Source organism: Pipistrellus kuhlii, unplaced genomic scaffold (assembly GCF_014108245.1).
Source record: "Pipistrellus kuhlii isolate mPipKuh1 unplaced genomic scaffold, mPipKuh1.p scaffold_m20_p_1, whole genome shotgun sequence".
Classification (NCBI taxonomy): Eukaryota; Metazoa; Chordata; class Mammalia; order Chiroptera; family Vespertilionidae; genus Pipistrellus; species Pipistrellus kuhlii.
Genome location: NW_023425404.1, coordinates 191,546,875 through 191,571,545, shown reverse-complemented (window position 1 = coordinate 191,571,545; position 24,671 = coordinate 191,546,875). Strand labels below are relative to the sequence as shown.

General features: G+C 49.2%; 2 protein-coding genes and 1 long non-coding RNA gene across 3 annotated transcripts in view; 1 reads left to right on the top strand and 2 right to left on the bottom strand.

The window, feature by feature from the left end:
• The first annotated feature begins 5,000 nt into the window (after positions 1 to 5,000).
• Positions 5,001 to 9,832, top strand: MED28 (mediator complex subunit 28). The gene is made up of 4 exons (XM_036420011.2): positions 5,001 to 5,183; positions 7,106 to 7,172; positions 7,815 to 7,927; positions 9,444 to 9,832. The coding sequence occupies exons 1-4, from the start codon at positions 5,025 to 5,027 to the stop codon at positions 9,639 to 9,641; spliced, it is 537 nt and encodes a 178-aa protein (XP_036275904.1). The 5' UTR covers positions 5,001 to 5,024; the 3' UTR covers positions 9,642 to 9,832.
• Positions 9,833 to 11,490: 1,658 nt separating this feature from the next.
• On the bottom strand, positions 11,491 to 12,080 carry LOC118708637. The gene is made up of 2 exons (XR_004984684.2): positions 11,774 to 12,080; positions 11,491 to 11,665 (listed from the first exon to the last, which is right to left on the bottom strand). It is a non-coding gene; the product is annotated as an uncharacterized LOC118708637 (long non-coding RNA).
• Positions 12,081 to 12,202: 122 nt separating this feature from the next.
• FAM184B (family with sequence similarity 184 member B) overlaps positions 12,203 to 24,671 on the bottom strand; it is a 48,468-nt gene continuing 35,999 nt past the window's right edge. The window contains exons 9-15 of the mRNA XM_045573885.1: positions 24,191 to 24,354; positions 23,223 to 23,383; positions 21,058 to 21,204; positions 17,952 to 18,069; positions 16,157 to 16,261; positions 14,912 to 15,111; positions 12,203 to 13,361 (exon numbers count right to left, since the gene is read on the bottom strand). Coding sequence (XP_045429841.1) covers positions 13,268 to 13,361; positions 14,912 to 15,111; positions 16,157 to 16,261; positions 17,952 to 18,069; positions 21,058 to 21,204; positions 23,223 to 23,383; positions 24,191 to 24,354 — 989 coding nt within the window. The 3' untranslated portion in view covers positions 12,203 to 13,267. The remainder of the gene's footprint in view (positions 13,362 to 14,911; positions 15,112 to 16,156; positions 16,262 to 17,951; positions 18,070 to 21,057; positions 21,205 to 23,222; positions 23,384 to 24,190; positions 24,355 to 24,671) is intronic.

Genomic DNA, 24,671 nt, shown 5'->3' with positions numbered 1-24,671 from the left:
CAATGTGAAGCATCACTTCAGGGCACTCAATGGTGAGCTTATCAGTTTGTGATGAGATACTGTCATCCTAGAACAGATGAGGAAAACAGGCACAGAGAATGTTAGTAACAAGCCAATGAGGTCACAAGCTAGGAAGTAAGGAAGCAGAGATTAAAACCCAGGCAGCCGGCCTCCAGAGCTGGCACTCCTGTTACACTGGAATGCATTCTTTCAGTTCGGTGATTTGAATATGGAATATATTTGAAATATTGAAATGAGAAACTAGATCATAAAAAGGACTGGCAATAGGTAAACTATGTGCTTACGACTTGGGACTGCAGCCAATCAAAGACATCCCATTTGTGCAGATTTTGAAGACAGCTTTCCTGTTTTATTTTGGCAGGGGGTGAATCAAATTACCATGAATAGGATGTGTGCTTTTTTCGACTGAGAAGTTTGTCAAGAAAAGCTTTTTATGGAGTTATTTTTAGTCTTTTAAAAACGACATCTAAGGTGAAGTTATGTGTCTAAACTGGTTTACAGACAGGGAATGGAAATGGCCAGGCATAGTCATGCTATTAGAATCAAAACCAGGCAGTAAAGGTCTTCCTCCAGGTATCCATGTCCTGAAAGGTGAACTACCAGCTTGTGAAAAGAAACTAAAATCATTTAGATTCCTTCTGGGTGATTCAGAAGGCCAGTCAGGGATACGATAGAAGGCTTTCTATCAAAGGCCTTTTAGAAATACAAGAACAATGGGACTCCTGTGCTTACTAGAGTGTGGGATATAAAAGGTTAGGCAGAGCCCTGGATTCATGTGCTTATCTAATCTGGTTGATGCCCATGCATCTAGCTGCCAGGTATTTCACAGACCTTGGCCGATCCTCAGAGCCATGATCAGAGGCAGGCGAATTGGTTTCATTGAGGACTAGGCATGGCTGTGAGAACAGCAAATCAAAAGCAGCAGTGGTTTAGAACAACTGTGAAAAGGTGAAATCCAAAAAGGGAATCCAAAACTCAAGCAGCCCCACAGGCTGGAAATGTGCGTCGCCATCACCGCCTCAGGCTCCCTCAGTCCCAGGTGGCTGCTGGGACTGAAGGCTGCATGAAGATGAGGAAAGGGGTGGGGGGAGCAGGGATGAACCCATTTTAAGGAGCTTTCACTCAGTTCTCACATAACATGCTTAGGTCATCACCCAGAGTAAGTGATGTTTCGCCAGGCATTTGGGAGATGAAGATAAGCTGGTGAAGGAAGGGGAAAAGAGGACAAGATACTGGCAACTAACAGTCTCTGTGACACCACTGCAGAACTGAGGAAACCACATCGAGTGACTTGCTAATGTCTGTGAACTAGAAAGTAGAAAAAAAAAGTTAGAACCCAGATTGATGGATCTGCAAAGCCCAGAATCTGCAACCCAGCATATGGCCTTGAAAACAAGAAACCATTACTGAATATGGTGCAGTATCTTGCTATAAAGGGACAGTGCACATTATAAGTGCAGTAAGGGCAGGTACCATGTCTCCTACTGTATCTCTGCTTATAGTACATGAGTGTTAATATTGGTTGAATGGTTGAGAAAGGACGATGGTATGATAAATGAACTGGATAAAATCTTGGCAGTTAAAAGGTCTTAAGATTACAGTGGAGTAAATCTAAAAATGCCCTTACTATTCATGGTTACAGAAACAGGAGTGTTGCTGTTTTGAAGAATTTGATCCAGCAAACATTTACCCTGTGCTTAACATTGTAGAAGGTGGTTGGGATAGCAAGTAGACAAGATGTAGTCCCTGTCCTTAGGAAAATCACAATCTAGCCCGGCTGCAGTGGCTTGGTGGTTGAGCGTCGGCCCATGAACCAGGAGATCACAGTTGATTCCTGGTCAGGTCACATGCCCAGGTTGTGACCTGACCCCAATAGGGGGCATGCAGGAGGCAGCCGATCCATGATTCTCTTTCATCATCACTGATGTTTCTCTCTCTCCTTCTCTGAAATCAATAAAAAAAATATTTTTTAAAAAAGCACAGTCTAGGGCTTAAAGAAATCACTTGGTATGTCAGTTAGTATTGGGCTGGCCACTTTCTTGGGTCCTTTCTCTCCTGGCCGCCATATTCTTGAACTTTGGGCTGGCTACTCCCTTTTGTCACGTTCCTGGGGAAATGTTAGCCTACTAAGCCCTGATACTGTACAAATCACACCAGTCTCTCTGTGTGTGGATTACCAGTTTACTTTTAGACTACTGCCTGATTAGTCCTGCCTCCATTTGCTTACCTCTGCTTCTATACTGGGGAGAGATTATTTTTAAACGAATTACATCATGTCACTTGTCTTTTCTCACTAGTACTCAATCTATGCCAAGCACTGTATTCACCTCCCTACACACATTATCTCTTCTCAGTAATCTTTCCAAGGTAGTGTTCTCCCATTTTTTTTTACACGAGGATATGTGTTTTCAACAAAGTCCAAATGTGCTCTTTTCTGAGGTGAATCCAAGAGAGGTACCACTAACCACTGAGGCAACTTACTCATGGTTAGGTAAACAATGGATACAGTCTTTTGAGCCAGATGTTCAAGGATTTGCAAAAAATTAAAATGCTGCCACTCTTCTCACTAATTCATTTTTTTGTTCTGGAAAATATTTATATTTTTTGTTGGGAGCCAGCAGTTGAGGCAAGCAACTCAGTCTTAAGGAAATAGAATTAAGTTCCTTCTAGCAAAAGTTATGCGGTGCTCTGAGGGCTTGGCCAGAAGATAAGATTAACCTGGGGCTTAGCATCTTCCTGTCTTCCTGCCTCTTCCCCTTCCTGATCCTCCCCCCTAGATAGCCCAGCCTAGGAATGTTGCACCTTGGAAAGTCACACCACCCCTGGCAATTAGCCAATCCTGTGTTGCCAGATACCAAAGACCCCTCTGCATAAGCAACCCTGCCCCCCTTTGTTTCTGCTGTATAAATACAGCCATGTCAGAGAATAAAATTGAGGCTTGATCAGAACCTTGTCTTGCCTCCATTCTTTCGCGTTCCTAGTTTGTTCACTTAGGTGGTTCCTGCGTGCCCCCGTTGTTGCCCCTCGGGTCGGGACAATTTTTAATTAAAATAATATTTATGTTACCCAGCTGGTGTGGCTCAGTGGTTGGGTATTGACCTCTGAACCAGATCAAGGTTTGGATTCCTAATCAAGGACACATGCCCGGGTTGTGGGCCTGATACTCAGAAGGGGCATGCAGGAGGCAGCCAATCAATTATTCTCTCATCACTGACATTTCTCTCTCTCTCCCTCTCTGAAATCAATAAAAATATATTTTAAAAATATTTATTAATATGTAATATTTTTGAATAAATTTTTAAAAATATATTTTATTGATTTTTTACAGAGAGGAAAGGAGAGAGATAGAGAGCTAGAAACGCCAATGAGAGAGAAACATCGACCAGCTGCCTCTTGCACACCCCCCGACCGGGGATGTGCCTGCAACCAAGGTACATGCCCTTGACCGAAATCAAACCCGGGACCTTTCAGTCCGCAGACTGACGCTCTACCACTGAGCCAAACCGGTTTCTGCTGAATAAAATTTTTAATTCTCAATTTTAGTTGGTAAATATTTTACCTATTCTCAATTTGAATAGGTAACTACTGGCCAACATAATCCATATAAACAAAAGCATTTGGAGTCCCCAATAAAATTTTGGAATGTAAAGAAAAGGATCCTGAGACCCAAAAAGTATGAGAACTGCTGAAGTAGACTATTTCCCTCCGGGAATTCTATTTTTGTCCATTCAATCAACAAATACTTATTATGTCTATTTTATGCTAGAGAGAGTTCTAGGTGTTCGGAATACGTGAAAATAGGCAGGCCCTGATTGCATGGCGCTTGCATTCCAGTTGGTGTATTTGTGTAAGGCAACTTAGTCAATGAAGAAGAAAACAGGTGATTGCAGATGATGTTTAAATTGTGAAGAAAGATAAACGGTAAAGTGTCTGAGTGTGTGGGTGTAAGACTGAGGCTAGGAAGATGACCTCTGACCCCAGGCTGATTGGCAAAGGGAAGCGCCTACTTTTTCTCTGACCATTTCTGCCCTGCCTCACTCCCGCTGGCCCTGCTGGCTTTTCTGTGGTTCCTTAAATATGCCAGGCAGGCTCCTTCTTCAGGGACCCCTCTTCTTGAAAGTTTCCTGGCTGAATTTTCTCTCCAGTCACGTCAGTCCACTTCTCCCTGGAGAGGTCTCTTCCAACCACCTCTCTCAAATCCATCACCAGCCGCCTCCCGACCAGGATACATGTTTTGCCTCAGCATTTATCTCTACATAATATTGCTACATATACGTGTTTATTTGTGTCTCCCCCCACACACACACACAAAAACAACAGTAAACCCCCCAAGGGCAGAGACTTGGGGTGATCGCTATCACACGCAGACTAGGACATGGAGGGCTCCATAAATGTGTTGTCTGACCTCATGCATAACTAAAATTAAACAATAAAAACATATTTACCTTCCGAAAAAAATAAGTCAACAGCTCTTAAAAGCGAGTTATTAAATTATAGCACACTGACTTCCTCTCTGATGTAACAGTAATTATCTAACGGAGCAGTCCCAGGCTCGCAGACAGGGAACCTCACCAATGTTGGTCATTTCGTTACCTGTCTCTCTCCTCAGAAAGAACCGTCCGCACGATATCCACGGCGGCTGGCTTCGTAGCTGGTGCACAGGAAGCTCCCAGGAAATGTCTGTGGGAGGAATGGCACCTCCAGCAGCCGGCAGCGGGTACACGGAGCCCCAAGACTCTCGGCCAAACTCACTCCGAGCGTTCAGGGCAAAGCCCGGCCCCGCGAATTTATTCTCCTCTCCACACAACTGTGCCAAATGCCCTCAATTCTCCAGAAAAAGAAAAAAAGAAAAAGAAGGAGGAGACCAAACCCCAAACAGCTGGTCTCCCTGACGCCCACGGACCACCGCGGGCGCAGGGAACTACCACGTGATCGGCGGCGTCACGTGATCGGCGGACCAGCCGCCGCGCAGGCGCAGTAGACACCTTCCTGCCATTTCAGCGATGGCGGCGCCGCTGGGAGGCATGTTCTCCGGGCAGCCCCCCGGCGCCCCGCCCCCGCCGCCGGGGCTCCCGGGCCAGGCTTCGCTTCTTCAGGCCGCGCCGGGGGCCCCGAGGTCTTCTCCGAGTACCCTGGTGGATGAGCTGGAGTCGTCTTTCGAGGTAAAAAAGGAGACGCGGGGGCAGAGGGGCGCCTGCGTTCCCATCCTCCCTCCAGGCCGGACGTGTAAGCTGCGCATGCGCACGTTATCCCGGCGGCGATGCCCGCAGCCCGCTACCCACGGGGACGCAGTCTCACAGGCTAAGTCACTGGCTGTGGTCCCCACCGGGAGCGGTGGCCATGTTCCACTCCGGGCTGCTGGCGGAGACGCGTCAACAGACGGTTCCGGTGGCACGTAGGCTTGAAGTTTGCCCATCATCCCGCACTGTAGGGCCCCCTTCCAGGTTCCCGCCCACCGATCCCGTCCCACCCGGTTCCTTCTCCCTGGAGCGACCCTCCCCGCACCCCTGCGTGTTTAGTACGGGGGGGGGGAGGGGGGCGTTACGTTACGCCGGCCCCGTCCTGCGCCTCTCCAGCCGGGCACCCCCGCGCAGCGATGCTGCAGTAATGGGACCCCTGGAACCGGAAATGGACTCCCCGAAAGGTGTGCGGGACTCCATACGAGGGTCAAGGAAGGAGGGACCCTGGCAGAGATGACCCCAAACGGGAGTTTGGCCCAAGGAGGACCCTGGAGCCCCAAATCCAATAGGAGTCATCATTCAAAATGTCCCACAGAAAGGGGAGTCTTTTTCTGATTACGGTTACAGGGATTTGCCTGAAGGAATATTGTGATTTTTCTATATTAAGTCAAATGGTGAGCCGAGACCATTTGGCTCAGTGGATAGAGCGGACTGAAAGGTCCCAGGTTCGATTCAGATCAAGGGCAGGCACATCCCCTGTGGGGGGTGTGCAGGAGGCAGCTGATTGATGCCTCTTTCTCATCGATGTTTCTAACTCTATCCCTCTACCTTTCTCTCTGTAAAAAAAAAAAAAAAAAATCAATTAAGAAATATATTTAAAAAAATCAAATGGTGGCAATGGCAGGCAGAAGGGCCCTCCCATCTCGTCAGTGGCCTAAGCCTGGGCCCAGGTCTGCCTCATTCCAAGGGCGTTTGCTTCGTGCTGGCAGGCTCTGCTCTCCTGAGGTTGGAGGGATCCTCTCGGACCCCTGGGCCCCCCACCTCCCGTCCTGTTCTCTTTCTGGCCCTGCTGCTGTGTTAGGCCTTCTAAGGTCATAGCACTGCCTGGCCGAGTCACACACCCCTGGGTCAGTCACACGCCGCCTGATCCTCTTGCTCTTCTTCCCTGGGTCTAACAGAATCAGTCAGTTTACTACCTGGCTTCATTGGCATCATTGGTCCCTTTAGGGAGAACTCCCTCTTTGGGACTTGTTTTCCCACCTGACACCAACCTGGTTCTTCTCTTGCGCCCTCCAGCCCGTCATTAGCTGTGTTTGTGGAGTGCCCACTTTGTGCCAAGCGGAATTCCTGTCCTGGACACGTAGTGAACAAGGCGGACCTCCCACCCACTAGGGGGCAGCTGATAATGGACTAAAAGCATGGACCAATGTCAGCGAAAAAACAGCACTGGGTGACAGAGGGCACCCAGGAGGGATGGCACTTCAAAAGAGGAGAGGGAGAGGGTCTCTCTGAGGAGGGGGCGGTTTGCCTGCGTCCTGAATGGGTGGTGCACGTCATGTGAGCATGGGAGGGAGCCGCTGAGGGTAGGACTGGATTAGGGTTCTGGCCCTGGTGTGGAATGAGATAATGGGGAGAGGAGCGCGTGGCAGGAGAGGGAGCAGATGGGGTGCTGACAGATTCCAGCCGCCCGATCCTCTGGCTCTAATTCGGTGGGTCTAACGGAGTCAGTCAGTTTACTACATGTCTTCATTGGCATCATTGATGTCTTGTCAGGTGTGCAAACCATGTGCTATCAACTCATTGAATGACTTCAGGGGAGCCGTATCTTACCCTAAAATAGGATTTTTGATGTGTGAATGACTTTTTTTTTTTTTTTTCTTTTGTGACATGTTTTGGCCACACAGGCTTGCTTTGCTTCTCTGGTGAGTCAGGACTACGTCAATGGCACGGATCAGGAGGAAATTCGGACTGGTAAGCATTCCCTCTTTTTAGACCTGGTCCTGATGGCTGATTTTACACTTGATGTGTTCCGGTCCTGCTGGTACCCTCAGAGAACTTCTCTGGGGAAGAAGATTTTATGCAAATGGTTCGTATACTGCTGGTTCTCTGTTCAGTTTATTAATTGACATCTTGTGTCATTCATGGTGAATTTTTCATAGCGGCATTAGGACCAAGACCAATAGTGTGTACTGCTGTATGTCAGTTTTGTTTAGTTTTTGAATAGGTGGAAGTATTTTAACAGCCTCTTGTGCTTCCTCCTCCCTGCCCAAGATCTGCCCTCAGAGGTGACCAGTGGTTCTGGTTTCTTTGTACAATATTTTAAATGTTACTTTTTAACTGGAATCATGCTTCTTGCTGGAACTCTGGATTGTTTTTCTTCAGAAGTGTGCTGTAGCAGGTCTCTTATTCACCTGATAAAAGTATAAATTTATCTACTATCTATTGTTGGCTAACATATGGAAAGCTGGGGGTCAATATCATTGCTATGGCCGAATTTAAAATCCCAGATTATATCTATGAGAAGGTGATGTTTTGACATTCTGACTGTATATATGTGGGAGATTTTTATGTCGAATATTTTTCTTGATTTGATATTTTGTGTGTTTCTTTAAGGTGTTGACCAGTGTATCCAGAAATTTCTGGATATTGCAAGACAAACAGAATGCTTTTTTCTACAAAAAAGATTGCAGTTATCTGTCCAAAAGCCCGAGCAGGTTATCAAAGAGGTATGAGCTCCGTTATCTCAGCTGTAGGAAGAGCAGTGTTGTCAGGGTCCCGTCTCTGCTTTAAATGGGAATCCTTTTTAGGGTTTCCTATAGTAGGGCTTTACAGACTGGGTACGAATGTTGCGAGCTGTCAACGTTCATGACAACCTGGATAGTAGTAGAGGAGAGGGGTGGGGGAATCAGGGCTTCAAACAGATTTCCATATGCTCGCTGTCATGGAAGATGTTTCTTAAAGGAAAGTTACCGCTGCTTGAAAAAGGTTGAAAAGCCGGTCATGGAACTCACGTTGGACAAGAGCTGCGATTTGTGCCTCCCCAGCTGCCTTACCCAGTGCCTGTACACAGGAAGGGCTTTGTCAGCGAACCCAGAATTAGTGTCCGGCCCGGGCTCCTCCAGGCTCAGGACTTAGTATCATCCCAGTCATGTGAAGTGGGCATTTGCAGTGTGTGGGGGCTGCCAGGCTGACTGAGAGCTGCCGCGGCGTTTCCTGTGTTGGGCCTGGGCCTGGACCTGCCCCTGCAGTGTGAAGAGGGAAGAATCGTCCGCCCAAACGGCCAGCGGTGCCTCTTACGAGAAACACTAAATTGAGATGGACGTTTTGTGGGCAGTGTTTGAAGTAACTGCTTCCACAAGCTGACCAGTTAGAATATTTTTATTCAGTGATTTCCCGGTTGAGAAGGTGAATGGTGAGGTGATACTCTCATAGTTCATTACATCAGATCAGTTCCTGATTTGAATACTTCACTAGTAACATAGGGGCGTTCAAGGCCAGGTCTTTTTCTTTTCTTTTTTTTTTAATTTTGTATTGGTTTCAGAGAAGAAGGGAGCAGGAGAGAGAGATAGAAACATCCATGATGAGAGAGAATCATGAATCGGCTGCCTCCTGCAAGTCCCCCACTGAGGATCGAGCCCACAACCTTGGCATGTGCCCTTGACCAGAATCAAACCCCGGGACCTTTCAATTCACAGGCTGACGCTCCATCCACTGAGCTAACCAGGCCAGGGCATCAAGGCCAGGTCTTGATAAAGAATTACAATGCTAGTATTCTTTAGAAAAACTCTTGAAAATGAAATGCTAACACTTCATAATATGAAATGTTAGAACAGCGATTGTGGACTCTCTTAAATAGTTGTTATCATGTGTTTCAGATGCTCACTGTTTTTTAGGTTCTCAGCAGTAGCCTTTGGACAGAGATATTGAATGCCTGGGACTAGGGTGGGAAAGAGACTGATTTCTTTTTGGCTGCTCTTTGATACTTTGGAATATTATAACTTGGGAATTACTTACTAAAAGAAAATGGATTAAAAATAAAAACTTTCCATGTTAGGCAGACATTTGCCATTGGAAGAGTTGCTTTGGGTTATTCAAATAGTGGAGCCAAGCAGCGTAATGATTGGGCTTGGTGTGGTTTAACGGATTTCCTTGGTCTTGATTTCACTTCCTAGTGCTCTTAATTGTTCAGGAACTGCATTTGCTTCTCACGGGGCTGCTCTGACTTGGTCCCTTCACTTGCAGGACGTGTCGGAGCTGCGGAACGAGCTGCAGCGGAAAGACGCGCTGGTGCAGAAGCACCTGACCAAGCTGCGGCACTGGCAGCAGGTGCTGGAGGACATCAACGGGCAGCACAAGAAGCCCGCCGACCTCCCGCAGGGCTCCCTGGCCTACCTCGAGCAGGCGTCCGCCAACATCCCCGCGCCCATGAAGCAGAACTGAGGAAGGCCGCAGGGAAGGGTCTCTTCTCGCTTCTCGGTGGCGTGACATTCGGGAACTCTGCCAGAGAACGAGATGATCTTAGCTGCATGCTCCCACCTAAAATGTTCCCCGTTTTCTATAAGCTCTTATTTTATTACTTTATACAATGTGCATTGCTTTGATAAACCAAGTAAATATTCTTGTTTCTAGCAAAATTTAGACTGTTAGTGTGATGCCACTAACATTGCTTTTTATGTTTGTTTGGGTTTTTTTTTTTTTTTTGCTTATTTTTTATGTTTGTGTAACTTTTAATCTGTTTGTGTTTCCAGTTTTAGACTATTTTGAATCATGAGGGGAAAACTCTTATAGACTTTTATCTTAATTAACCCCCCGTGGCAGTAGGTAAAAATATGTAAATTTGCCACGTTTCTAGACTTTGAACTACCTCAAGAAGAGGAATCTAATGCAGCAACGTTTGTAATGCGTCTTTTGTAAATACTCGGAAGAGGATTGTCATAGCCTAGCTTAGTGCATTGGTAATACAGAAGGATCGTTAAGTTGATGTTGACTTTTGTTTGTGGTAAGTTTGTATTTTGTGTGATGTTTGTTTACTGTTTGGGAGGCTGCAGGAGGAGAGTGACGTAAATTTTGTCCCATTCTGCAGTGAAGAATCAGTCTCAATAGCAGACCCTGTTCCCACTAGCACGATGGGCAGAGGTGAGGTGTGAGGGTTAGTCTCTCTTTGCTTTGTTTGTGTTGTTTATGTTTTGCTTTTGTGGAGCAGAAATTTTCCATTAAGGAAGGTTCTTGGGAATGGGTGGTGTCGATTCCAGGGGGCGGGCCTCGGGGTGACTGACCCTAGGTGACTTACTCTCCACAAAGAGCCTTACCCTCTCGGTGGTCACACAGGCCAACACGATTCTTTTTTTTTTAATATATATTTTATTGATTTTTTACAGAGGAAGAGAGGGATAGAGAGTTAGAAACATCGATGAGAGAGAATCATCGATCAGCTGCCTCTTGCATACCATACCCCCTACTGGGGATGTGCCTGCAACCAAGGTACATGCCCTTGCCCGGAATCGAACCCGGGACCTTTCAGTCCACAGGGTGCCGCTCTATTCTCTGAGCCAAACCGGTTTCTGCCCAACACGGTTCTTGATGGATCTGCTGCTGCTGGGAAATAGAGACGGGCGCTGTGTCTGCCTGTCCCTGAACGAGCTTTCCTTTCTGGGATGTTTAGTCTCTGGCTAGCTTACATCCCTTTACTCCAGACAAGCGCCACTGAAGAGGCAGTGCCTCTGGGGCTCGATTTCTTGACTTGTTTCTCCAGCCTTGAAGGCCCCTTCCCATAGGCACTGTCAGTGGTGCCTGAATGCTCCCTCAAGCCTCCAAATGCCCTCCCTGCTGCCTCCCCTCCCCCCGGGACTCAGCACTTCCTGTCTATCAGCCTTGCTTGGTGCTCATTTGAGGGTTAGTAATTTGTATGTGTGTCTGCTCCTCATGAGAATTAGGCTATTTTCCTCTGAACATACAGAGATCATGTATTATGCGTCTCTTGTACATAGTACTTATTACCCATTATTGTTTGTGCATGTATGGTATACAGCTTGAGGCCACTTAGTCGCCTCACTGAACATGTGTGAGTTAAAGCTTTAAGTTTTGTTTTTGTTTTTTCTCAGATAACATGATTTCAGGGTTGTTAACCTGGCCATCTCATACTGATTAGAAGCTCTGATTGGCAGCTTTGGATTTCTCCATTAAAAACTCAAACTGATTTAGGCATCTTTCAATAATAAAGGGGTTCTTGGTGAAAAGTTCAGGAACTGTCCTTGGTGCTTAGTGAAAAGACTTCGAATTAATGTATGTATCAGTTATTGCCATTTTTTTATTAAATTCAAAAAAATTCTAGCAAATAAATAATTTTTCAATCTTGTCTGTTTGTAAATATCATTTTCCTTTTAACGATATCTTGCTGGTTGGTTGATGATCATAGAAATCCCTCCTTCAATGAGAAATGAGCATTCAGCTGGGAGTTCCCTTGTCTCCTCACTCCCATGATGATAGAAGCATGCAAAGACTTAGTTAACACATGTGTAATGTGTTAGAAATTGTGTGTTAGATCTAGAAATTGAACAAGATCTTTCACTCACCTGCAATAAGAAAGGAGTCCAAACAGGTGCAGAGTCTTGAGTACAATCCTGTCCCTACAGCAGGTGCACTGAGGTAGGGGACAGCAGAATGAAGGAAGCCTGCTCTGCTAGTCAGGAGCTGCAGGGTGGTGGGGAAATATTTCAGTCAACAAAAGTAGAACTGTGTGCAGTGTTTAAAACAAGATACAAAATCCTACAGTGCTCACTAAGCAGGAAGCAAAAGACAGCTACAAAATACTTGATACTGAAAAATAATACAGCATGTCACAGGTATGGTAACAAGTATTAGCAGTTAAATTATCGGGGCCATGTGTTTTGATAGTAAATTCACCTTTAAATCCGATTGAGGTCAATGTGAACTTTCCATTTCCAAGTTCAGTCTTCATCAAATTACACCCTTCTTTTGGAAAATCAATACAAGTCACACCATTTTTATTGCACAGTTGTTTAAAGTTTTATTCAAAGAGCAAAGATTTGACAGTGCATAGAATAAACAACTGTTCATGGGCCAGCACCAGAGGATTGAGAATACGTTTTTCCCATTAAAATATTAACGTTTTGTCAAATCACACTGCTTCGTCAGAGGGTCCAACAGCTCAGTGTGGCCTGAGCAAGGTCAGCACCATGGATGGCACTTGTCCCCTGTAACCTACCAAGCATCCATGCAACGGGGAAGCAATGCATCATGAGGCAAATGGCCCAAACCCAGAGACCAGAGGTTCAGTAGATCTTTGACTTGGAAGAACGGATAATCTAGAAACCTTCACAAATGGCCAAGTTGACATTGCAGACTGAAACGGAGGTATGACGGGGCGGGGCTCAATTATCCACAAATCCTGGCAGTGCTTAATTTGAATTTGTGATTGGCATCATTGCCATATGTTGCTTAGTCCTCTTAAAGCCCCATTTTGAGGTAGGTGTTATCCCCTCTATTAACTGCGTCATGTCCAGATTTAGGAAGTCCAAGTTGTCAAGGTCTTTGGCTGTTCAGTCCTAGTAGCTTCCATTTGCTTGTTTGGTGTATAAGTTGGCTTTCCTGGTGATTTGGAACTTTGTTTTATTCCTCTTCTTCATGAGGTTAGAGGTGCATCTTACATTATATCACTGACTTAGAAACACTTTTCAAGAGGATTTGAGTTGCATCCTGGAAAATGAAATCCCTTTCAAAGTAGACTGCAGAAACCACAAAGCAGAGCGCAATCTTTGGACACAAAATTCTACAGGCAGGTCATGAGTGACATCAACAACGTTTTCCTATGATGTTTTCGGGTTAACACGGGTTCCTTTTACCCTCACGTCAAGGATTTGCAATGAACGGTGCCACAGTGAAACAGTATGAAATGTCAGTGCTGAAATGCGTTTAGCTATTGGATGCAAATCAAATGACAACACAGGTTATTTGGTTGATTGGTTTTGTAGTTCATTCCCTCAGTCAGATGTTTTAAAAGAAATGTTTTCCCAATGTCCTTTCTGGGATGGACCCCAAGGGTCACTTCAGAAAGAGAAGTACTTGGTGAACCACTCCTGGTGGGCACAGCTCTGTTTCTGCTGGGCTTCTTTGGGTTGCGCTGTTTCACCATCTTCTGTCCTGAACAAAAAACAACAACGAAAAGGATTAGATGGTTTTGAAAATTACTCAGAAAACATCTTAATACCCCACCATCTTTTCTGCTTCTTGACTCTTAAAAGTGCTGGAATGTGACTGGCCAACATTAGCCTCTGGAAACCAGTTGTGAAGGACAGAGGTGAAGGGAATGTCTAATTCCTGATTTGAAAACCAAACGTTCTCCGTTGTTTCACTTAAGATCATGAGGCATATTTGTAACATTTATTCCAGGCACAAATATAATATATACAAATCCTATCTGATAAAAGAGTAACATGCAAATTAACCGTCACTCTGCTATACTCACCAGCCACACCCACCAGCCACGCCCACCAGCCAATTAAAAAGCAAGTATGCAAATTAACCCCAACCAAGATGGCTACGGCCACAGAGAGCAGGAGGGAGGCTTGGGTTTCCCTGGAATGGAGGAAGCCAAGCTTTCTGCACACCCTTGCTGGTGGAGGCTTCCACTCAAGGGTACAAAGTTTCAATTATACCGTTTCCCCAAAAATAAGACAGTGTCTTATATTAATTTTTGCTCCCAAAGATGCGCTACGTGTTATTTTCAGGGGATGTCTTATTTTTCCATGAAGAAGAATACGGTACACATTTATTGTTAAATGAAAATAAAGGAAATTTATTACCTGTATACGGTACGGTAGTACGGTAGTTGTCAACACAAACCAGACAAACTGTGAATCCTACAGTATCAAGAATTTACTCATTTATTCAATGACAATCATGTCATCATCTTCTGGAACATCATCATAACAATCCAATTTCTGGTGAATTTCTTGTGACTCCTGGGGGGGGGGGGCTTATTTTTTGGGGGGATGCCTTATATTTCACTCAGAAGGAAACCTGTAAGTAGGTCTTATTTTCGGGGAAACACGGTAGAAGGTAAATAAATTCTAACAGAAATGAAGGTAGGCCCTGAGCTGGAAGAGGAGGAGTCTAGGGTTTCCCCGGGTGATGGAGAAAGCCAAGCTTCTGCAGCCCTGGTGGGCCTAGGCCTCCACTCCAGGCTATAAAGCTTCAATTATAGAAGACACACAAATTCCAACAGAAATGGCTGCCACCACAGAGCGAGCATGAGGCTTGGCTCCACTCCAGGCTACAAAGTTTCAGTTGTAGAAGACAAATAAATAAATTGCCACAAGGTAGGCAGGGCCTTAGGAAAAGGAACATTTTAGGAGTGGCCCTTTCTGAAATGCAAACTTCTAAGCCCAGAATTAAAAATGTTGCCTCTGAATGAATTCAATGCCTCTTGTCTAACCATGAAAAAAAGGGGGCAGGAGGATAGGGCTTCCTGGAATGTGGTACCGGGAATAGTCCCTCTTCTGAAGAATGGCACATTTCTCTGCTCTTAGACAGCCTTCCGTTTGCGGGACTGGGTTTTCCCAGGCAGGGCTTGACCTGCTGCTCTTTGTATCTGTCCTGATATTTGTATCTGTCCCGATTGCACAGGTGCCAGAACGGAATTCCAGTTCCCCTCCTGTTATGGGAAAAGGAATCACAGCGCCTGCCCCTACCTGGTGGCCGCCTTCACATCTAGAGGCTGGGTGGGCTTGTAAGGCCGGCCGCCCCCGGGGCTTGGGTCCAAGCTGGGGGACTTGGTGATTGGCGGGGCGCTGATCCTGGAGCTCAGGTCCCCGCTCAGAAAGTTCTTCGCGTAGGAGGCGAGGTTGGGCACGCTGACCACTCGGCTGGGCACGTCCTCCATCTTCTTTTTCTGTTCGTGTTAAAGGACAGGCCTCTTAGCATCGGGCCAAACAGGTGTTATTATGGAAGTAAGTAAGACCCACCCAGCCCTAACAGGTTTGCTCAGTGGATAAGAGCGTCGGCCTGTGGACTGAAGGGCCCCAGGTTCGATTCCAGTCAAGGCATGTACCTTGGTTGCGGGGACATCCCCAGTAGGAGGTGTGCAGGAGGCAACTGATTGATGTTTCTCTCTCATGAATGTTTCTAGCTCTCTATCCCTCTCCCTTCCTCTCTGTAAAAAAAGTAAGACCCACCCAACCAAAACCATGCCATGAGGACGCAGTACTTTTATTTACATACTTCCATATTATTTTTCAAAGCATTTTCCCCTCTAATCTACTTTGTGTTTAAAAAAACAAACAAACACACATGTCCACAATCTCTTATCTGAAATTCCTGGGGACAGATGTGTAATTCAAAGACCTTTGTTTCTATTCTAAAAGGCCACATAACACCCCCAGCAGGGGCTGGACCCATCTTGTCCTCAAATGCATGACTATTTCTGAAGTGAAACTTATATTTTGTCACAGTAAGAAGGATATATAAAAATCATAAGTGATCTTATATCAGTTCAGCTGAGATTAGGTTTACTGTTCTGCAAGCTATTAAAAATATGTTTTTGAGTTTTTAGGATTTGTGATAGCAAATGAGAGAGTTGGTGAATATTCTTACTGTAACAAACTCCATAAGTATATAAGGAAAAAAATGTTAAAAAGTGGAGGATTCCTGCTCTTCTCACCCTTCTTCCTACCACCAATTATTGATAGAACCACTATTAATAGTGACACATTTATTTACAGAAATTTTAGAAAAGACAAAAAACACCATGAAAAATAAAAATACATATTGTCTTTCTAGCTAGCTATGAACACTGTTTAAGCACGGGTTATTTTCGGTGGGTCTTAGAGAGCATCCTTTTGACTGTCTCTCGGTCGTTGGTAAATCCGCTGCAGGTGCCTTAGGAAAATGAAACCAGCAGATGGTGCCATGTACCAGAACCAGCAGAACCGACCTACCTTCGTGGAAGGGGTCAAATACCCTGGGTGAGGGCTGAAAGAGAAGGACCGATTCCGATGGGACATGGCGCTGGGGAATGCTGCGTAGTGAAATCTCCTCTCCTCCTGGCAAAACAGCACAACTGCGTCTCAACGAGCCTAACCACACGGCACCCGCACCCGGTGGCTGTGTGAGGGTGGGGACAGAGAGAAGGACATCCTGGGGAGGGGAGGGGAGCCAGGGGGAACCCAGCTGCCAGCCAGGGAAGCTGAGAGGAAGCACCTTTACTCCTGGAGTCTCTGTGTCCCCCTCCCCTCTCCTAAAGCAATGGGCCAGCTTATTGGGAATGCCTTGCAGTGTTTCCCAAAGTGTGGTATGCGTACCCCCCGGGGTACGGGAAGAGTTTGGTGGGGGTATGCACTGCACCGTGCTTAGCTGCACCTAATTCTATGATACGTCCTCATGAGTACGAGGGGTGCTCAGCGTTACGAAAATTATAGAAGGGGTTCACATATGTCAAAAGTTTGGGAAACACTGCCTTAAGGTAAGGTGACCAGACCATCCAGGTGTTGGCGGGACAGTCCTGATTTCTAACAATTTTTCCCCTGCCCCGCGGAGTTTTTAAAAAGTCCCGATTTTTTGAAAGATTGGAAACATTGGAAAGATTCTTTCCAAAAATCGAGACTTTTTTAAAACGCCGCAGGACGCAGGAAAAATTGTTAGAAATCAGGACTGTCCCGCCAACACCTGGACAATCTAGTCAACTTACTTGGGGAAGTTAGAGATCCAGGTGCTCCCAGCATCTGAGAAGGGCACTGAGGACAGTTAACAATTAAGGTGCAGAAAGTTAATAAGGAGGCAAAGCAAGCAGACCCTCAGGTGCAGTCCCTATCTGGCTAACGTTGTTAATGTGTGCCACTTTTTCTTGCCTTCTGCATTATCCTATATAATAGTAGTATAAAATGCAAATCCACTGAACAGGGGAACAACTGGTCGCTATGACACGCACTGACCACCAAGGGGCAGACACTCAACGCCAGAGCTGTCCCCTGGTGGTAAGCCAGGCTCAGGGCTGGCAAGGGCAGCAGGCAGGCAGTAAGGAGCTGAGAGAGCCCCAGACTGCAAGAGGGATGTCTGACATCCCCTGAGGGGTCCTGGCCTGCAAGAGGGCTCAGGCCGGGCTGAGGCTTCCCCGTCCTCCCCCCCCCCCCCCCCCGCCCCGATGCACCAATCTTGTGCACCCAGCCTCTAGTCTGTAAATAAATGGCTACCAGGCCTTGGTGGATGCCTGACACAGAAGCAGAGAAGACAGCTTTTCTCTTCAAGGGCCCCAGGGGGTGGATTTGCTCGCTGGAAAACAGGCGGTCATTTTTACGGAAGATCCACATTGAGTAATGGGCTTGCTTGAATCTACTGAAATTCAAACATAAGGCGAGCCATTCTAGAGCTTCCCAAATGCTGTTGGCTAATAAAAACCAGAGTGATATCAGCCATGGGCAGATGCTGTGGGGCCTGGGAGCAGAGAGACTTTTTTGCCTTCTATTTTCCAGTGTTGTTGTTATTATTATTATTATTATTATTATTATTATTATTTAGTGAACATGCATTCTTGTGTACAATGGAAAAATAACCAGGGCTCTTTGTAAGGTTGTTTTATGGTTATCAGCATTAAAACTGGAGGTGCCCAGTGAAGTGCCAGGTGCGGGGAATGCCTCTTCCCTCCCTCTCTCCCTCCCTCCCCCCCTCCCTTCTCTCCCCTCCCCCCAGGAACCCCCAGGCACCCACTCAGGGCCCCCTGGCCGCCAACAGCCTCACCGTGAGCTGCTTGATGATCTCCTCTCTCTCCTTCAGGCGGGTCTGCAGGCGGCCTATGAGCTGCACGTCCTCTGGCCTAGATGCCCTCTTCCCCGGCTTCTCTCCGGAACCCTTCAGTCTGTTTCAAGCACACATGCCGTTAGCCCCTCCCTGCCACTACTCAACCACGCGCAGGGAGAAGAGGTGATGGCATGGTAGGGACGCCACTCTCTCTGTGCACAAAAGGGGAAACTGAGGTCCAGAGAGCTTGCCCAAGGTCACCCAGTGAGCTGGCTGCAGAGCTCGGGGTGGAGCCCAGGATCCCAACTCCCAGTGTGACCGCTGTCCGTCCCCTCAGGGCTGCACGGCCCAGGAACCGATGGTGAACGTGTGCACACAGATGCTGCACGCAGTGGGGCTTCAGGAACCAGGGCTGTTTGAGAGAGGCGGCCTCAGCAGGAAAGTGCCCCCACCTGGCAATGCCCAAGGCTCTGCTGATACCGACGTGGCTCTGGCGCCATCTGCTGGCCGACCTGGAGTGTGGCGTGTGCAGAGCCGTGAGGGCAGCTGGTACCCGCAGCTCTTTCAGCCTGAAGCTGAGAAAGAACTCTCTGGATGGTGGGGGAGAGGGAGGGCTGGGGCTGCAGATGACGCACTGCCTGCGGTCGGTGGATAATAGGCGAGGATTTCGGGGCGAGGTGAGCTGGGCTCTAATCCCAGCTCTGCTTTTTTTCTCGCTGTGACCTTGGGTACGCATTTCGCCTGAGCCTCAGCAGCTCCTTTAAAATGGGCGTGACACTCGGTGGATTCAATGAATGCCTGGCCCGCGGCCAGTACCCATCAGAGGGAAGGTGGTAAAAGCTTCCGCTCTAGATTTCGGGTGCTTTGCTTCGTGTTGGAGACAGTGGAGGAGGGTTTTTAAGAGCGCAAGCCAAGGGTCAGACAGGTGACACTTAAATTCACTTAGTGCTGCTGGGTCTGGTCTCCCTGATGCCAGCACCCGATCTGCCAGTCTCTAAGCAGCCAGAGAACGTGAGTCAGACCGTGTGACTTCTGCCTACTTGCCATGGCTCCCCGTGTGTTCTGAATATGTCCACCCTCCTCCCCGCTCACCGTAGAATTTCCTTTGTCCCTTGGCATTACCCCACCAACCTGTTCCTACTGCTCACCCTCTCGCTCACTCCGCGGAAGCCACCTGGGCCTTCTGGCTGCTCAGGCTTAGGAGGCAGGCCCCCGGGCCTTTGCACCTGCTGTTCTGTCTGCTTGAGATGCTCTTTCTCCAGATGGCTCTCCCATTCCCTCCCCCCCGTGCATAGATGTCACCTCCCTAAAGAGGCCTTCGGTGCCCACCCTAGCCACTCTCGAGAAACTGATGCTGTTTTTCTTTCAGCACTTGCACTACCAATATGAAGTTAAATATTTCTTTATTTCTTGTTACCATCCCCATTATTATTTGTGAGTTCTATGAGAGCATAGTCTTTGGTTTGTTCCCTCCATAATCCAGAGCCCTGAATGAACATTTGTTGAATGAATACATTGCTGCCTTTGGTATTATTTATAATAACAAAAGCATAACATGCTAATAAGACTGGACAGCCAAACAACTTTCCAGACTTCATTCCGGACGTCCTTCTAGACAAAGCCATGGTGGCGGGGGCCAAGGCAGAGATTGTTAGAGGCGATCAGGCAGGCAGGCAGGCAAGCAATTAGGGGTGATCAGGCAGGCAGTGAGGGTTAGGGGAGATCAGGCAGGCAGGCCAGTGGTTAGGAGCCAGCAGTCCTGGATTGCAAGAGGGATATATGACTTCCAGTTTAGGCCCAATCCCAGGAGTCCGGGAGGAGTCCAGGATTGTGAGAGGGTGAAGGCCGGGCTGAGGAACCTCCCCCACATGCACAAATTTCATGCACCAGGCCTCTAGTCTATAATATATACATAAAAGCCTAGGCAACCCTTACAACCAGTCAACTGGAACGACCGGAATGACTGGAACAACCAGGACAACCGATCACCATGAAGTGCACTGACCACCAGGGGGCAGACGCTCAATGCAGGAGCTTCCCCCTCATGGTCAGTGCACTCCTGCAGCACTACCAAGCAGCGGCAGCAGGCGCAGCGGAGCTGGGATGAGCAGGAGTGGTGGGGCACCAGGCCCTGGCTCGGGCTCCTCCCCAGCCGCCTGCTGCTTCGGCACGGCTACATCCCTCAGGGGATGTCTGACTGCCAGTGTCAGCCGGATCCCCAGCAGTCCCACATCCCCTAAGGCAGGCATCTTCAAACTATGGCCCGGGGGCCACATGTGGCCCGCAGAGGAGTCTGATCCAGCCCGCCAGGTTTTTTGGGCAGTGAGCGCAGCCAAGGTGTTACAGTAGGAATTAGTAGTTCATATAGTCCGGCCCTCCAGCTCTCTGAGGGACCGTGATCTGGCCCCCACTTTAAAAAGTTTGAGGACCCCTGCGCCTAAGGGGTCCCTACTCATGCAAGAAGGTGCAGGCTAAGCTAAGGGATCCTACCCATGCATGAATCCGTGTACCAGGCCTCTAGTCTGTCCATAGGAATAATCATTTCCACCTTGCAGGACCGCTCTGAAGGTTAGATGAGATGATGTGTGGCCAAAACCGGTTTGGCTCAGTGGATAGAGCATCGGCCTGCAGACCGAAAGGTCCCAAGTTCGATTCCGGTCAAGGGCATGTACCTTGGTTGCGGGCACATCCCCAGTAGGGGGTGTGCAAGAGGCAGCTGATCGATGATTCTCTCTCATTGATGTTTCTAACTCTATCCCTCTCTCTTCCTCTCTGTAAAAAAAAAAAATCAATAAAATATAATTTTTTAAAAATGAGATGATGTGTGTTGGAAGAGGGCCAATGGTAATAAGAAAGGCAGCCTTGATCCTTCTGATTTCTTCCCAGTGTGAGGACCAAACCGAGCCCATGAGGCAGTCTCACTCCTCACTGATTCCCTCCCGCACAGAGGAGGACTGCAGGGTCCTAACATGACAGGAGACACACTTTCTCAGCTCCTCAGGGGCTGAGGTGCTTCCTGGAACTCAGGATTTTTAGTTTTAAAACTAGGAGAATCCCCTCTACTCTCCCCCTGCCCCCGTAACTTGGGGGCCGAGGCCTCACTTACTCGGTTTCCAGGGCAGCCAGCTGGGCCTGGAGCCGGGCTTGAGCGCTGCTGAAGTCGGCCACCATGGCCTGCATCTCCTTCCGATGCTCCTGGCGCAGCATCTCCACCTCCCGGGCCTGCTGGGCCTGCTGGTCCTCCTCCAGCTGCCTGCAGCGGATGGAAGCACAGCTGGACTGACCCAGCCTAGGGACCCGCCTTTCAGGCACTGGGGCTTTCTCCCCCCTCCTGCTGGGTGGCCAGGGTTGGAGACAATGGGTACAGGCAGGTTATGCATCCGAGGTCAGGACACCGTGGGAAGGAGCCTGGGGTGTGTGAGGTGTGGGGTCCAGGATAAGCCCCCCCTCGTGGGGCCCCTTCTCAGCACTCCCACCCAGCATTCCATGAGGGAAAACCTCCTCATTCCGTGAAGAACAGCCTTGGGGGGGGGGGCGGCAGGAGTAGAGGCAGCTCTGGAGGGGGGCCCTGGGAAGTCTGGGTGCAGAGCTTCTGTAGAATTCCTGACAGTTGGACTCTGAGACCTGGGAGATCGCCAGTCCAGGAGGAAAGGCGGGGGGGGGGGGGGGGGAAGGGAGGGAAGGGGGGTCCTCCACGAGAGCAGCGGGTAGAGCTAGGGTGCCATGTCCATCGGCGGCCTCGCCCATCACTTCCCAGCTGCGTGACCTTCGGCTCACTGTCTTTCTCTGTTAAGGGGAGGTGGCCGCGGTGGCTACCTTCCAGGGCTGTTGCAAGCATGACCCTGTTCAGACGTGTTCAGAACAGTCTGTAGCCCAAAGCAGGAGTCCAGCCATCAGCCATCACTTTGCCTTAACCTACCCACAAGCCTCAGGGGTGTGTCACCCTCAGAAAGTAGGTGTAGCCGAAACCGGTTTGGCTCAGTGGATAGAGCGTCTGCCTGTGGACTGAAGAGTCCCAGGTTCGATTCCAGTCAAGGGCATGTATTGTATATTGGTTGCGGGTACATCCCCAGTACGGGGTGTGCAAGTGGCAGCTGGTCAATGTTTCTCTCTCATCAATGTTTCTAGCTCTCTATCTCTCTCCCTTCCTCTCTGTAAAAAATAAAATAAAATAAAATAAAATAATCAATAATATTAAAAAAAGAAAATGAAAAGAAAGTATGTGCTTATGTTTGTGTGACTACATTCTTCTCCCAGGGGAGGGACCACTGTTTTCTGAACTGGAGGGGGCTGTCCCCCAAAATGGTGAGGAGCCCTTACCCTGCCCCACCTCCTTATTCAGTGTCACGTGGTGAGTCCCTAACTGAAATGGAGGTGTCTCAGCTTGGCCAGGTGGGCTGATAGCTATTTTTTTTTAATTGATTTTTTACAGAGAGGAAGGGAGAGGGATAGAGAGTTAGAAACATCGACCAGCTGCCTCTTGCACACCCCTACTGGGAATGTGCCCGCAACCAAGGTACATGCCCTTGACCGGAATCGAACCTGGGACCTTTCAGTCCACAGGCCGGCTCTCTCTCCACTGGGCCAAACCGGTCAGGGCTCATAGCTGTTCTCAGATGAGTGTTTCACTTGCACAACAGATAAAATGGACAAAATCCCTGGGAGATATGAACTGCCAGAGCTCCCTCAAGAAGAAACAGCCTGAAAAGTCCTACAGCCGTTAATGAAGTTAAAATTGTCGTTAATGAAGTTAAAATTGTCCTCGTGAACTTTCCAAGAAGTGGGGGGTAGGGGCGGGCTGTGAACTCAGGACTGATAACGAGCTATCCAATCTGGAGCAGGTAATGGTGATGCCACAGTCTACCGAGTGCTCCCCATGCCAGGGGCCCCTCACACATTTCCCTGCTGTCCCAGCAGCCCTGCGAGGCGGTGCCATCTCCCCCACAGAAGACAGTCTTGGAGAGGTTAGCGGACTCCCCCAAACACAGCGAGGTAAGGGCACCCAGCGCTGTCTCCCTGAGGCTGGTTTTGAAGATAAAACCTTTGGTATCCTTAGGTCTGATTCCATGAATGCCCGGATTTGTAGAGAAATTGAGTTCCCGCCTCTATTTCAGGGGCTAATCCCTGTGTCAAGGGAGTAATGCCAGTGACGTGCTAGCGGGTTGGGGAGTATTTTCTCTGGGGAGGTGCTCTGGGGGGATCGGGCTCCCCAAGTGGCCCCGGAGGGAGGGGAGGGAAAAAGGGAGGGGAGCTCTGAGGCCGCAGACAGACCTGCGCTGGTCGCGGAGCTGCAGCGCCTCCTGCTGGTGCTGCTCCACCTGGGCCTGCAGCTGCCGCACGGTGTCCTGGAGCTGGGCGTTCTCCCAGAGGAGGCCAGCCTCGCTGGGAGGCTGCTGGGCGGTGCCCTTCAGGGGGCCTGCGCCGTCCCCGCCCTGCGAGGAGGAGGGAGCCAGGGGAGAGGTGTTCAGGGGGGCAAAGGCGGACACGGCAGTGGCAGCGGGGAGCACGAGGGCCATGGGCCAGTGTGAATGCTGAGGCAGGGCGGGGCCAGAGGCCTGGCTCCCAGGAGCCCCCTGTGCCGCCCAGCTCGGTGGGCATCAGGGATGAGCAAGCAGGGCGGGAAGCTCATGGAGAGTGAGCTCTGAGCTGGGGGGCGAGGCTGCTCCCACCAGGGGAGCAGGGAGGCCTAGAGGGGGGAGGAGCTCAGAGACAGGCCCTGCAGCCCTGAAAAGGGAGGGTGGGGGGCGCGGACTGGCTGCCTCTAAGCCCTGTCTGGTGCCAGCTCCCCGAGAGGCTGCTGGGTCTGAATGAAAAACAACACGCAGAACTCGAAATCCGTGTTTGGCTTTACGAAGAGGGGAGCGAGGGACCCCCTGGCACCGTGGTCGGCAAGCTGCAGCTCGCGAGCCACATGCGGCTCTTTGGCCCCTTGAGTGCGGCTCTTCCACAAAACACCACGGCCTGGGCGCGTCTATGTTGAAGAAGTGGCGTTAGAAGAAGTTTAAGGTTAAAAAACGTGGCTCTCCGAAGAAATGTCAATCGTCGTGCTGTCGATAGTTGGCTCTGTGGACTAATGAGTTTGCCGACCACTGGCCTAGCGGAGGCAGAAGGGTGCTCCCGTTTCAGACAAATACCCGGCCTCTCCTTCCCCGCTTGGAAAGGGGGGTGTGTGTGTTGGGGAGGGACGGGGGGGGGGGACAAGGGTGTGTGTGTGGGGGAAGGGGGGACAGGGCGCTGACCTCTGTGGTGCTGGCGAGGCCCTCGCTGCCCCCTGCACCCGGGGGGACAGGCTGCTGCCGGTCAGAGCTGCCCAGGGCCCTCAGCTCAGCCTGCAACGCCTCCAAGTCCTGCTGGTGCTCGGAGCAGGCGGCCTTCTGCTCCCACAGCTCCTGCCGCAGGGACTCTGCGGAGGAAGCGCAGTCAAGGTCAGGTGTGTGCAGGGAAGGTCAGGGACACTCAGCCAAGGTCAGGTGCCCCGGGAGGCTGGTGTCTGTCCCGGGGTAGGCGCTGCTGCAGGCTTTGGGTCACGCTCTCCAAACTTATTTCAAGACGACAGCGACAAGAGTTCCATTTGCAGCGCTGAACCCCCAGTGAACTGTTCCCAGAAGCCCTCCAACCATCCTAGCCCCTTTTTGTGGGGTGGGACCTGGGGCTCAGAGAGGTTGAGCGAGGAGCCCAGAGCCACACAGCGAGGCAGTTGTGGAGTGGGGATTCCACGTG